The sequence below is a fragment of the Canis lupus genome, chromosome 2, assembly GCF_048164855.1.
Source record: "Canis lupus baileyi chromosome 2, mCanLup2.hap1, whole genome shotgun sequence".
NCBI lineage: Eukaryota > Metazoa > Chordata > Mammalia > Carnivora > Canidae > Canis > Canis lupus.
This window is the reverse complement of record NC_132839.1, coordinates 54,524,056-54,538,401: the sequence shown is the minus strand read 5'-3', so window position 1 is coordinate 54,538,401 and position 14,346 is coordinate 54,524,056. Positions and strand designations below refer to the sequence as shown.

At 53.3% G+C, this 14,346-nt stretch overlaps 1 protein-coding gene across 3 annotated transcripts in view; it reads right to left on the bottom strand.

The window, feature by feature from the left end:
• Nucleotides 1-305: 305 nt before the first annotated feature.
• The window catches only part of ZNF710 (zinc finger protein 710), a 66,507-nt gene continuing 52,466 nt past the window's right edge, over nucleotides 306-14,346 (bottom strand). For 2 of the 3 annotated variants that reach the window (XM_072800073.1, XM_072800079.1), the window contains exons 2-5: nucleotides 11,099-12,587; nucleotides 8,023-8,214; nucleotides 7,410-7,584; nucleotides 306-3,022 (exon numbers count right to left, since the gene is read on the bottom strand). In XM_072800073.1, the coding sequence (XP_072656174.1) occupies nucleotides 2,856-3,022; nucleotides 7,410-7,584; nucleotides 8,023-8,214; nucleotides 11,099-12,559 (1,995 nt within the window). In that variant the 5' untranslated portion in view covers nucleotides 12,560-12,587 and the 3' untranslated portion in view covers nucleotides 306-2,855. Of the gene's footprint in view, nucleotides 3,023-7,409; nucleotides 7,585-8,022; nucleotides 8,215-11,098; nucleotides 12,588-12,734; nucleotides 12,858-14,346 lie in introns of those variants that run through there. The other variant, XM_072800066.1, reaches the window with a different exon arrangement.

The following is a 14,346-nucleotide window of genomic DNA, read 5'->3' as shown; positions in this document are numbered from 1 at the left end:
CGTGAGCTGGCTTCTTTCCTGGTGCTCTGTTGGTGGGTCAGGAGGGGACACGGCTTTTCTCTGCAAGTGGTGGGAATTCTGGGGCCTTGGCCAGAGCCCTTCCCTCTTGGGCTTGGAGCTGCTTCGTGTAGGCGCCTGGCCCTGCAGGTGGCCATTCTGATGCCAAGGATGATCTGGGTCTCTTCCCCGCCTTGGGGAGCTATGGCCCGCGGCATGGGGTTGGGAAGCCCTGTTAGGGGTTCCTCGTGGGAGGAGGGCAAAGACCAAGGCCTCAGGAATGATGGGAAGAAGCACTCACAGTCACCTCACTAAAGAATATTCATTTATTTATAATTATTGCTAAGTAAACTTCTCTTTTAAACGGGAACATAAAAACACAGTAGGGCTTTGCACAAGTGGAATTTCTAAACAGTTGGTTTGTATACACGTCAAAATAAGTTAGAATGGAATTCGTCCAGGAGTTTCTAAGTCACCCAAGAGGCTGCACGCCTCTCTTGAAAGGTCGGGGAGGGGTGAGGACAGGAGCCTTGCCGAGACCACCCCCCAGCTCAAACTGTGAGTTGTGCTGCTTCCTTCTCTTAGCTTTGCCCGGGTCCAAGGCACAGGGCAGGGGGGCGTTCAAGTATCGAATCTCGCAGAAGGCCGGTGCTGATGGCAGGGCTGGGGGAGGAAGGGGGAGCCCCACCCTGGGGGCCAGACCTTCTCCCTTAGGTTTCCAAGACCAAGGCCACTGCACTGGCAGGAAAGAGGAGGAGGATGGGGAGGAGGTACAGGGTTCTTTTTGGTACCAGGGGAGAAAGACATTGTGGGAAGAGGTAGTTTGCAGGGGGTGATGCTTCTGCTCAGCAGGAGAAAATGTCTTCTACAGTGACGGGGGTCACTGCCACCTGAGGGTCATCATGGCGGGCACCTGGGGGGCTGTGGTCAGGGGGTCTCGGGGTTCTGGAGGGGAAAGGCTCCTGTGAGACCCCAGCCATCTTGTCTGCTGCCTCTTAGCATGAGCTTTAGCAGAGACGGAAGGGGGCACCTGGCTGCCCGATCCCGAGGCCACCTTGTCCTCCCCTCTGTCCTGATCACAGCCACCCTGAAGCCTGGCTTGGTCCTTCACTAAGGATACAGCTTTGGGGGTAGCTGCATTTCAGACTGGTCCCTGCACCCCGCCCGGGCTGCGACCCCTCCTTTCCTGGTATCCAGGCTGAAGTTGGCGGCTTCACCTCCTTCGTGCCTTTGGGGACAGCCCTGCCTGCCCCTCCCCACTGAGGCCTCAGGAGGTAAGTGGGTAGGAGTCTGGGTGCCCTAGTGTTCCTGAATGTGCTATGATTTCACACCCTGGGCCTGTCTTTCGGTTCCCCGGGGCAGGAGCTGTCATGGGGACAGAGGTGATGCAATCGGGCAAGCAAGGGAGCGAGCTGCCGGCCCCAGCGGAATCGGCCGCTGCGGTGGGTGGTGCCAGGTGAGTCACTGGCCAGAGGGGCTGGGCAGAGGCCGAGGGCCTGCCCAGCTCTGTCTCCTGCCTCTTGCCCGGCCCGAGGCTCCCTGCGGGCACCTGCGAGGCCAGAGCAGCCCCCGCTCTGCCCGAGTCCTGCCTGGCTGGCTGCTTGCTCGAGGTTGGGGAGGCACGGAGCACGCACAGCATGCGAGGGAGCTTCCATTTGGAAAAAGAAAATGATCTCCATCAGAAAAGAAAAGGCGACACAATTGGAAAGGAAAAAAAAATAAATTACCTTCAAAATACCCCTTTTGCTCAAAAAAATTTTTTTTCTCTATGGTCTTCATTTTCTTTTTAACTATGTTGCTCTTCTTGGGAACCTGTTGACTCTTGGCTGTCCACTTCCTCAAGATGGATACTTGTTAATGATACGATACTCCAGCCGCCGCCACCCCGGTGGTCCTTGGCCTCCTCTGAGGACAGCCCTTCCAGGTCCCGTGATCCCATCTCTGTGCCCTGCCCCTCGTCCAAGGGCCTCCGCCTGTCTTAGCGTGTGCCCAGTGAAAGGCATGTCCCAGCTCTGTTCACACTGGGGGACCCTCATACAGTGACCAGTATAACCAAGAACTGGGTGACATCTGTTGAAACCCACTTTAGGGACACCCACTTTCAAGCTGCTGTTAGATGGGAGCCTTGGGGGGTGGGCTGGAGAGGGCATTAGCTGGGGGCTGGGCCGCATCCCGCTTTCCTGAGGCCAGGGCCGGGGCTGCATGCATGCCTGGCTTGAGGAGAGCGTGGGGACACCAGGAGGTAGAAGGCAGAGGGCCCTGCCTGGCTGTTCATGGACAGGGTGGGGAAGGGGCCTCTGGGTTTCCCTAACCCAGGGGCTGGTGGGGGGTGGAGGTGGGGGGCAGTGCTGACCAGCAAAGGAGCTCAAACATCCCTAGAGGCAGGAGTTGGTCTACAGGGGAAACAACGCAAGGCTCAAGTTCTTCCTCCAGTGTCAGGACCCCTGAGGAGCTATCGGGAGGCCCTACCCACACCGGCTGCTCCAGCTCGGCTGGGCCTGGAGAGACCTGAGGACCTGTGCCCTTTGTGAGCTGTCCCCAGCTGGCCCCATCAGCATTTCTCCCATCCTCCCACAGCAGAAGGCCGAGGAGACCCAGAGCTGGGCCTCCTGCATCCTCCTTCCTCCCCCCATGCCTGGGGCCTGTGCCTGGCTCGCAGCTGAGGCCAGTAGTACAGTCTCCATTTGGTCAAAAGGTCCCTAGTGGTGCAAATGACTCAGTGTGTGTGTGTGGGGGGGAGGCCTCAGGACTGTAGGCAGTAGCTTCTCAGCTGCAGGAGGTGCAGCCCGCAGCACGTGGGTCCCCCCCCACGCCCCCTGCCCCCCACCCCCCGCCCCTTCTGGGCGGCCCTGCTTGTGCTATAGCACGTTGTAGTAGGCCATCTCTTTCATGGCCTGTTCGGTGAGGACGCTGGCCTCAGCGCTGCTGTCCACACCGGCGTAGGCGTAGGCGTTCTCGAAGTCCTCTATCTCCTGCTGGCTGTCAAGCTCAGAGGGGTCCGTGCCCGTCAGCTCCATCATGGGGTCTGCAAGACAGGGGCACGGTTAGGCCCGGATGCTGCCTCCTGGCAAGAGCCAGTCGCTTCTACATGGAAGCAGATGACCTTTCTCAAGGAAGGACTCTTAGTCATTGCTTCCAGAGGATTCTCAGCTGCCTCTCTTCCTTCCTGCACTCGGAAACCCCAGGCTCCTGTGGCTTCTCAGAAGGGTCACCAGACCTGAGCGGTAAAGCTGGTGGGGAAGGCGGGGGGGATGGTGCAGGCCTGGCCTTGAGCTCTTCTTTGGGTCAAGCCTCTGCTGCCCTCCTGAGTCAGCCCTACTATGCATCCTCTGCAGTGTTTCTCATTGGTCCCATTGGCCACATGAAACCCTGCTGCTCTACGCCATGTTTCTGCAGCACCACTTATTTAAGCACCTACTGTATGCCCAGTACTTCCCATACACTGTCTCATGAATGCTCGCAGCAATCCCATGGAGTAAGTCAAAAGGAAGTTCAGAGAGGTCAATCAACTTGCCCAAGGGCACCCAGCTGGTGCTGTTGTTTTGATCCACTGCACTGCTCTGGCATTTCAAATGGTGGGAGGGAGCCCTTTCTAACCTCTGACTTGCTACCAGCATTGGTGCTTGCTTGCTTGCTTTCAAGATTTTATTTACTTATGAGAGACACAGAGACAGAGAGAGGCAGAGACACAGGCAGAGGGAGAAGCAGGCTCCATGCAGGGAGCCCGATGTGGGATTCGATCCTGGGACAGGGATCACGCCCTGAGCCGAAGGCAGGTGCTCAACCGCTGAGCCACCTGGCGTCCCAGCATTGGTGCTTTATTTTTTTATTTTATTTTATTTTTTTTAAAGACTTTATTTATTCATAGAGACATACACAAAGAGAGAGAGAGAGGCAGAGAGAGAAGTAGGCCCCATAAAGGAAGCCTGACATGGGACTTGATCCTGGGTCTCCAGGATCACACCCCAGGCTGCAGGCAGCGCTAAACCACTGCGCCACCGGGGCTGCCCAGCATTGGTGCTTTAAACCCATTCTGCCCAGTGGTCTCCTTGGGCTTTGCTCTTCAAGGACAAACATCCAAGGTAGCTTTTTTTTTTTTAAGTAGGTAAGTTTTCTTTCTTTCTTTCTTTCTTCTTTCTTTCTTTCTTTCTTTCTTTCTTTCTTTCTTTCTTTTTCTTTCTTTCTTTCTCTTTCTTTCTCTTCCTTCTTTTCTTTTTTAAGATTTTATTCATTTATTCATGAGACAGAGGGAGAGGCAGGCTCCCTGCAGGAGCCCGATGTGGGACTCCATCCAGGGACAGGGATCACGCCCTGAGCCAAAGGCAGATGCTCAAACGCTGAACCACCCAGGTGTCCTCAAGGTAGGTTAACATAGATGCACAAGGCAAAACCTCTAGGAAGCCTCTTGTAATTTTATTAATTTGAAATATTACTATAAAGTGCTTAAGTATCTGAACAAAAGCCAGTTGGAAAGCTCCACAGAGGAGGCCTGAGGCCACCTTCTGTTACATGGAGGGAAGCCCAGGGTATGATCTGGGGACCCTGGGAAGCTGGCTGGCAAGGATTGAGCCCCACCTAGGACAAGTGAGTGATGTGTTTTGAGGAGAAGCAGACCCCAGTGGGGGGGGGGGTAGCCCTAATAAACTTAAGGCAGGGTTTTGGGACTATTAACATTTGGGCCATAATTCTTTGTTGTGGGGGGTACTGTAGGATGCGCATGATGGGATGGCTAGCAGTATCCCGGGGCTTTACCAGCAAGATGCCAGTAGCATCACCCCAGGTGCAACAATCAAAAATGTCTCTAGACTTGGCTAGACATCCCCAGGGGGCAAACTCACCCCCAGTTGAGAGCCAACGGTCTAGGGGTAATTCCGGCCCTTGCCAACCAGAGGTTCAGGAATGAATTCAGGCCTCTGAATCCTGAGGAGGGGCCTGCTTCTGAATTCTTTGAATTTACACAATTCTCATTGGTTTTACAGAGCAAAGGGAATAGGCTTACTCTCCCACTGGTTGTGCACAAGCAAGCACACTGCCCTGAAGAGTGCTGGCAGCCATCTTGTGACCATGAGGAAAATCAGAGCTAATGCTGTGAACAAATGGAGGGAGCCTCACCCCGCTGACATTGTTGGGGGGCTGAATCAGGCAACTCTGAAGATGGCCTGGATTTCAAGCCCTTTCTTAATCTATTTCATTATTGTTTCAGCCAGCCCAAGTGTTGGGGGTGGGGTGAGGGGGTGGGGAGGTGGTCTACTACTTGTGCCCAGAGCATCTGACACACTATGAGTCTTCCTGACTTTATAAAACAAGGCCAGCTGTTCCAAATCTTAAAGACACTAGGCTGTTTCTTCCTGAAATCCTTGTGCCATACCTTCACATGACACAGTTAACTAAAGGATGAAAGACAAGCTAATAGTGTACCATTTTTGACAAGGACATTGATCCACCTCCCAAATCATAGTTCCAGTTTACTAGATGGTTCCATCTAGAACGTACACTGCCTTCCTCCTACACAAGTGTGAAGCCTAGGCTTTCAGACCAAGGTTATACGTGAGGCAGGTTGGCTTGGGTCCCAGCCATCCAGTGCCCATCACTACTTTACTGTCCGTCATCTGGCACAGTCAGGAAGAAAGCAGTCATGTGTATGCCTGGTTCCTGACCTCAGACAGAAAGAGCTGGTGCCTTAACCACCCCTTGGAAGCAAGGTGTGCAGGACAGCTGTTTCCAAAAGGACAAGTTCTGTTCTGGTCCCTCCTGGTGGGCTAGGTACAGGCAGGTCTGCTGGAGCAGTGGCTCTCAAACTCTACTGCACATAGAATTATCTAAAGTGCTTTAAAGTGCTGATCCTAGACCACATGCCAGATCAATTACATTTGAATCTCTGGGGTTGAGACTCGGGCATCAGCATTTTAAAAATTCCCCAGGTGCTTCCGATGTGCAGCCAAGTTGGAGAACCAGACCTTTAGAGTCCAGATCAAAGGTTCTCAAAGTGAGGTCCCTCATCAGCAGCTTTGTCATCCCCTGAGAACTTGCTGTAAATGCAAATTCTGCAACTCTACCCCAGACCTACAGATTCAGCTGCTCCAGGGGTGGAGCCTCACCATTGCTTTTAACAAACTTCCAGGTGATTCTAATGCATACCAAAGTTTGAAACCACCACTCTAGTGCCATTGCCTCTAAAACTCTACTGTGCAAACTGATCGCCCTGGGATCTTTCTTGAAATGCAGACTCTGACTCAGGAGGTCTAGGGTAGGACTGAGTATGCTGTTCTAACAAGATCCCAGGTGATGCTGATACTGTTGGTTCCATAGCACATTTTGAGTTTGGAAGGGCTACAGAGAGCGCCTATATGCAGCCAATGGGGTTGCATCCTTGCTCACAAGACTAGAAAACTGATTGACAGTCCTTTCTGCCAGAAAACCCAGGCCATTCACTGGTTAGCTGCTGCAAAACCAAATCAGGGTTCCTGCAGTCATCCCCCAACATCTGATTGATGGCTAGTGAGTAATGTCATCCAGGCAAGTCAACTTACCCATATTGTCAAGGCATGTTCCTTGCTGCTTTGTCTATAGGGTTTTTGTCTATTTGCATTTCCAGCAAGTTCTTTGACACTAGTCAAATAGCTCCAGACCATACAGGGAGACTTCCTGACGTGCCATCAGCTTTTTCTTCCAGTAGAATCTCTAAAGTCCCTCCTCCCCTCAATATGCCACAGAGACTAATAGTCTTCCATGTCTGATGAGCGTGGAGGGGACAGGCTGTCACTCACACTTCAGGACGTTACAACACCAGCCTATGGAACTGCTATGGACCGTGAAGAGTGTGACGGATCACATTAAGCTTTTTGCCTTGGCTGCTGGGAAGCTCAGAGCTCCTCCCAGATGCCCACAGACCTTCCCATGGTATAGCTGGAATTAGGATCTCACCCGGTTTCCTTCATCTCTCCAGCTGCTCCTTTTCCCTTTTGATCCTTTCAGTCCCAGCCAACCATAAATCTTCAATGTCATTGTCATAGTCATAAAAATGTCTGTGTCCCCTGCCCCCGTGCCGCCCCCGCCGTGTTGTGACCTTCCAAGCATTACCTAACTTCTCTGTCCTTCAGTTTCCACATCTGTAAGATGAGGATAATTAGTAGAGCCAACTTCACTGTGAGGATCAGGTAAGTTACTAAAGGCCTGACACACAGCATGGGATCAATATCACTTAGTGTATTTCTTTATGATCATGAGCATGCTGAAGTCCTTTATAGAATATGTCAATACCCCATTCTTATCACCAGGACAACCCTCACAGGGACCTGCTCTCTCAGCTGGGGCCCCTCCCAGTGAGATCCCAGGCCTGGCCGGCCTCCCCAATGTCCCTGATGGGACAGGGGGCTCCCAGGTGTGCTGCCCACTGTGTGGGGCTCACCCACCTTGGCTGTCCAGGCCGATGTCCATGACACCATGTTTGACCTTCATGTGTCGGCTCAGGTTGCCTTTGAGGTTGAACTTGCTGGAGCAGTAGGGGCACTTGAAGGGCTTGCTGCCCGCGTGCAGATGCATGTGACCCAGCAGGTTGTACATGCGGTTGAAGGACTTCCCACACACCTGAAACACACCAACTTGGCGTCAGGAGACCCTGGAGCCTGCCCGCCCTCCCAGAGCCCCTGGTGGGGCTGGAATCCCATTCATTCTGGACAGCACTCACTCTGTCCCCTCCTATGGGACCCTAAAGGCCTGAGAGCTGGAGAACCAAGCTGCTCATTTTGGTCTCCCTGATCAGGAGTTTCTAGAACCCCAGGGCTGGGCTCTTCCACCACAGAGTCCTACCCCTGGGCTTTCTCCCTCCGGAGACCCTCACCCCTTCCCCAACTCCCAAAGCAATACCACCTCTGAACACCACTGCCCACAGCGACCCCCTCAAGCCCAGGCATTTTCACCCAAACCTGGGTCCCTTGCTGGCACTGGCCAGGCAGGATCTGAGGTAGTGCTGACTCTGGGCCACCCATGGGGACGTCCTGCTTTGGGGCCCCAACAGCCTGGTACCTTGCATTTGAATGGCTTCACAGGTGAGTGTACAATCATGTGGGTCTTGAGGGTTTGCTTCTGGACGAAGGTCTTGAAGCAGATGTGGCACTGGTAGGGCCGGACGCTGGTATGGATCAGCATGTGCCGCTTCATGTTTGCCTGCAGGGTGAACTCCCGACCGCACACCTCGCACTTGAACTCCTTCACGCCCTGGCAGGGGGTGGTGGTGGGGAGAAGGTGTGATAGTCAGGCTACGGGATGGGCACAACCTCTGGAAGTGTGAGTGTGAGTGTGTGTGTGTGTATAGGGCACGGTGTCTGGGTATATGCACAGCTTCTGGAAAGCGACTTCTTGGGGGTGTTCTGGATGGGAACAACTTGTTGAAAGCCACCGGGAGAATGTCAGGCCAGGGCCACTTACTCCAGGAAGCCTTCCAGTAACAGGCAGAGACTGGCTGAGCCTTATTGTTCCTACACACCTGTCTCTTGCCCACCTGTACTTCTAGGTTTGTACCAGCACACCAAGGCCAATTCATGTTCATTCATTCATTTGTCCAGCAACCATTTACTGGGCATCTGTGACAACTAGCATCACACAGGCACCAGGGATCTGTGGCCAAGAAGACAGTTGTAGCCTGGCTGCTGTGCTCAGGTCAAGGGCATGTGTATGCATTTTCCCCTCAGTGTTGTGGTCCTTCTGGTTCACTGACCCTTTTGAGAGTATGACAAAAAGTATAGACACTCCAGGAAAAGTGACATTTGGATCTTGAACACAAGAGTTCTCAAACCTCTGGAGCCTATCCACTTGACCCCTTGAGGCTATTCCAAGCTTCCCTGGTAATAAGAACCACCGTGTTGCACACCCAGCATCTCGGGAGAGTCCTCCCTGGCGATTCTGGGCCAGTGAGCCCAGGAATGTTTATTCTCAACAGGACCCTCCAGTGATTCTTCTCACTGAAAAAGTCTGGGACACTTGGCCCTAGGAGACAATGATTCCAGTGGAAAACCCTCCGGTTTGACTGTCAATATGTTCTTCCACTGTCTAGAGGTGACCCCAGAGCAGGAAAGGGTGTGGTAAGCACAGGGGGGCTGGTGTATTGTCTGGGGAGGAAAGTTAAGACAATAGTTGGGAGCTGACCTCGTTGCTGAGGCAGTAATCTAGGAGACCCCCAGAGGGACAGATGGGTCAGACTCTATGTGTGGTCGCAGCAGCTGTCCCAACTGCTTATTCGGCACAAAGTTTCTTAGTATAAGCAACCGGTGCCTGGGTCTGTTTCTTTGAGCAAAAAGGGGCTCAAATGCTGGCCTGTCACACTGAGGAGGTGTCTGACCACCAGGGGGCCTTGCCTTGGGGCACTTGGTCTCTAAGTGTATGATGTACGCATTGTGCAAATGGAGGCTGATGACAGGGATATTTTCAATTTTATCAGCCTTTTTGTTTTCAGTTTTTCTTCGAGATATTATTTCTCTCTTAACACTTTGCAGATCGTGGGGATTTTTAGTAGGGGAGAAAAATGGCACATAATGGGCACATGTGCTTATCACTCCCACTCTCTCCCCTGCAGATGCACGGTCAAGCAGTCATCTGGTTTCACTTGATGCACAGTCTGCTTTTATGGCTGAGCTCATCCGCTTCAGAATCCTTCTTAACATCACGTTCTGGGCAGCTATACCAACTGACTGCAATAAAGCCTACTAATCATCTCTGCTCTAGCAGAAAACGTTCCCAGGGTGGGGAAGGCTGGATTCTTGGCCTGGCTACTGCTCTCCCCATGTACTGCTGTTTCCACTGTGAGAGGTGAGGACAAAGGTTGGATGCAATGTGTCCCTATGGCTGCCATTAGGGAAAGAGGGAACTCTGTGCACATTGAGCTTCAGAGCGTGAAGTTGGTTGGATTTGGAGTGGAAATGATGGGGCAGGCTCAGTACCAGACTTAGGCTGTGGGACCCCAGAGGCCTCATCTTATCTGCCTGGACAGCAGGGCCTCTGGGAGGGGGTGACAGTGGCTGGAAGGCAGGGTGGTCAGTGGCCTGAAGGGAGGGAGAGGACGGTCGGTGACAGTGGGCCAGAGTGGTAGCCAAGGGACATTGTGGACAAGGACATCACGTTCCATCTTCCATCCCTACAAACCGCTCTGCCTAGGTTAGTCATATTGCACTTTTCCATAACAGATATTTTTCCTTATATCTGTTCCCCTTTAAAATGAAATATATTTAGCTTTTTCCTAAAGGGAAGTCACAGGTTCTGATACAGTTCTGTAATAACAAGGAGCAGAGGAAATCCGCTCTACTTCTGACTATCTTGTCCACTGCCCTGTGGCCTCTTGGCCTCCACTCTCCCTGGAAGGCAGAGTGCTTCAGTGATTACCCAACTGGGTTCCCTGGGTCCTGCAGGGGTTCCTCCAACATTTCAGTCACAAACTTTTAAAAAAATAAGTTTTACTTAAAAAAAAAAAAAAAAAAACCAAAACCCCTAATTTCAGGGCACCTGGGTGGCTTAGTCAGCCAAGTATCTGCCTTCAGATCAAGTCATGATCCCAAGGTTCTAGGATAGAGCCCCACGTTGGGCTCCCTGCTCAGCGGGGAGTCTGCTTCTCCCTCCCCCTCTGCTTGTGTGCACATGCGCATGCTCTGTCTCTCTCATTCTCAAAAGAATAAATAAAACCTTTTAAAAAAATCATAAAAAGGGCAGCCTGGGTGGCTCAGCGGTTTAGCACCGCCTTCAGCCCAGGGTATGATCCTGGAGGCTCAAGATTGAGTCCCATGTCAGGCTCCCTGCATGGAGCCTGCTTCTCCCTCTGCCTGTGTCTCTGCCCTACCCCCCCGTATCTCTCATGAATAAATAAATAAAATCTTTAAAAAAAATCATAAAGTCCCCTAAATTTGATTGTATTTTTTTCTATTACTCCTCCGAATGAATATGGAACTATAAACATAAGAAATGTTCATCTGTGTCCCATGTTCATCTACACTGCCCTCCTAATGATCTCCAGCGGTACTTGGGGAAGCACTGGATGAAGGACCTGCAGGAAGAGAGGCCCCTGGGGGTGGTGCCCCCCAGGGAAGGAGGCAGGGAGAGCGGCAGGCAGCCCTACCTTGTGGGTGAGGGAGTGCTGCTTGAGGTGGTGGATCTGACTGAACTCCATGCCACACTCCGTGCACACGAACGGGCGCACGTTCTGGTGCTTGAGCATGTGGTTCTGCAGCTGGCTGCGGTAGTGGAAGGACTTGTCGCACTCGAGGCACTGGTAGAGGGTGGGGCCCTGGTGAGAGGCCAGGTGGCGCTTGAGCTGGGTCAGGGTGGAGAAGTCCAGGCCGCACTCGACACAGACATGGCAGCGGCCGCTCTCGTGCTTCACTTCGTGGGCCTTGAGCTCGCTGGGGTAGGCGAAGCCGCGGCCGCAGAAGTGGCAGCTGTAGGGCTTGACCTCAGAGTGCAGCAGCATGTGGCGCTTGAGGTGGCTGGTCTGCGTGAAGGCCTTCTGGCACACCTGGCATTTGTGGGGCCGGGTGCCCTGGTGCGTCAGCAGGTGTGTCTGCAGGTGGCTGGGCTGCTTGAAGAGCTTGCTGCAGTGCGGGCACGAGTGCGGCTTGATGCCGTTGTGACCGAGGATGTGCGTCACCAGGTTGTACTTGGACGTGTAAGACTTCTCACACATGCGGCACTGCCAGCGCTTCTGGCGGTCGCCCGCCTCCACCAGGTACGAGTCGTCGATCTGCACGTTGATGTCCAGCCGGTCCAGCTGGGCCTTCTTGTGGCGCTCCACCGTTGAGCCCGCCGAGTCGGCCTCGAACTCTCCTGCCTCCTGCCACACGAAGCCCTGCTCTGGCTTCACCGGCTCTGGGGACTCCATGGTGGGGGCCTCGGGATCACTCAGGGGGGCCAGGTGGGGCGGCTCAAAGCCACACTCGGGGGGCAAGGCCTCCGGCCCGGGCAGCGCCACACCGGGCTCGGGGAAGCCATCCCGGGCCGGGTCAGGGAAGTGGGGGTCATAGGGTGCCGTGTCCAGCTCCGGCCTCGGGGCTCGGGGCAGGTGCCGCAGCGTCCGGGGCTTGCGGCTGAAGGCGCTGAGGTCGATCATCTTGACGGCGCTGCTCTGCACCAGGGCCTCGCAGCCGCCACTGGCCACCTCGGCGGGGGCCTCTGCGGGGCCCGCATCCTTGTCGTCCCCGGGCACGGACACCTCGTAGACCTCCTGTTCTTCCTCCTCTTCCACCTTCTCAAACTTGACCTTGGGCACCAGCCGCACAGGTGGCCGTGTCTTCCGCCGGGTGTGCTTCTCGAAGGCTGCCTCTACCTCAAGCACCTCCTCTTCTGCTGGCTCCTCCAGGGCCCTCCCGTTGCAGGCCAGCTGGTAGACGTCAGGTCCCGGAGGCCCGGGCTCCCCGATGGCCGTCGCCGACAGCTCGGGCCCCAGGTCCGGGTAGAAGGCTTCGGCGCTTATGGTGGCTCCAAAGAGCTCATTTTCCGAGACCAGGCCCAGCACGGCGGCCTGAGCCAAGGACAGCACCACCACGGCATCCGTCTGTGTCCCTGAGTCCATGAAGCCCTCCATCCCGTGGCGGCCGGCTAGGAGGGCATCGCTGCGGGAGGGAAAGGGAACATCAGTACTGCCGGCTCCGCGCTGCACACATGACAGACAGACACACACATTCAGCAGGGGCTCGGCTGGTTCTGGGGGCATGTGTCCCTGGGTGTCTTTCTCCTCCTGCCTGGGCAACAGGACGCACTTGTCATTACGGGGATCGACGACGCCCTCTGCGTAGCTGCCCATCTTCTCCATCGCCCTGGGGGATATCAGATGAGCCCTGCCCCCTTGCTGGCCTGAGTCTTCCCACCTGCAACAGGAAGGTTGAATTTCCACAGCGGTTCTCACACTATGCCCCTCATCATGTCCTGCAAGGGGTCTTCAAAAAGCTGATTTAAGGGACGCCTGAGGGGCTCAGTCGGTGAGCATTGCCTTTGGCTCAGGGCGTGATCCTGGGTTCCGGGATCAAGTTCCCATCGGGCTCCCTGTGGGGAACCTGCTTCTCCCTCTGCCTATGTCTTTGCCTCTCTCTCTCTCTCTGTGTGCCTCTCATGAATAAATAAATAAATCTTTAAGAAAAAAAAGCTGATTTAAAATTGCAAAAACTAGGGGCACCTGCGTGACTCAGCGGTTGAACGGCTGCCTTTGGCTCAGGTTGTGATCCCAGGGTCCTGGAATCGAGTCCTACATTGGGCAGGGAGCCTGCTTCTCCCTCTGCTTATGTCTCTGTCTCTGTCTCTCATGAATAAATAAAAAAAATCTTTAAAAAAATTACAAAAAAATAAAAGATTCTTCTCTTTTAAAAATTGATTTTAGGGAACCCATCTACTCAAATGCAATATACACCTCGCTCCAGCACATTCTGTAGCTCTACTGGCTTTGTTCCCAAGGTAATTAACTTTGCATAGGCCTGGAGGCCATACAGTGAGGTGTTAAACAACCGCCACCATTTGTGATGGCTTGACCATATGAGGGAGGGGTTTGGTTTAAAAAAAAAAAAAAAATATATATATATATATATATATATATATATATTGGGGTGTTTGGGTGACTCAGTTAAACCTTTGGCTGAGGTCATGATCCCAGAGTCCTGGGATCAAGCCCCCCAACTCCCATTTGTCTGGCTCCCTGCTCAGAGGGGAGTCTACTCTTGCTTCTGCCCTTCCCACTGCTTGTGCACACACATGCATATGCACTCTCAAATAAAATCTTAAAAAAAAAAAATATATATATATATATACATACACACACACATATTGCCAGGAGGGGGAGCTGAGGTGGGGATAAAATAAAAAATATATTTTATATTATATAAATGGCAATAAATTGGCAAAACCAAAACAACACACAAAGATAAATTAGGTGCCAAGGTCGATCTCAGTGGCTACCACCTATCTATTAAGGCTTATGCTACACGACTGTGTCTATCACAACAGGTGATTGTTCTGGATTCGCTAAGTATCATACATTTAGATATCTAAATTTATGCCAATTAAAAATACAGCTTTCATCTGATTTGTACACTGGAATTCCAGGTAAGAAGATGTGGTGTGATAGAAGGGCCTGTGCTGGCCAACACGTTTGAGAGAACTGTCTGAAATGAATGCCAGGTTCACAGGCACGCTCCTCTGGCCTAAAGGGTTCTGAAAAAGCCGAAGCACCCACTGTCTGGGTCCAAACCTCAGGTCTGAGCCCCAGCACACTGGCCCCCTCCCTGCCTTCCCAGGGGCGCAGCCTGAGCAGCCAGCCTTTGCCGGTGGGTCCCCCCCCTCCCCCGCCCCGCTGAGTCCCAGCTCCTCTCACCACCCTGCCAG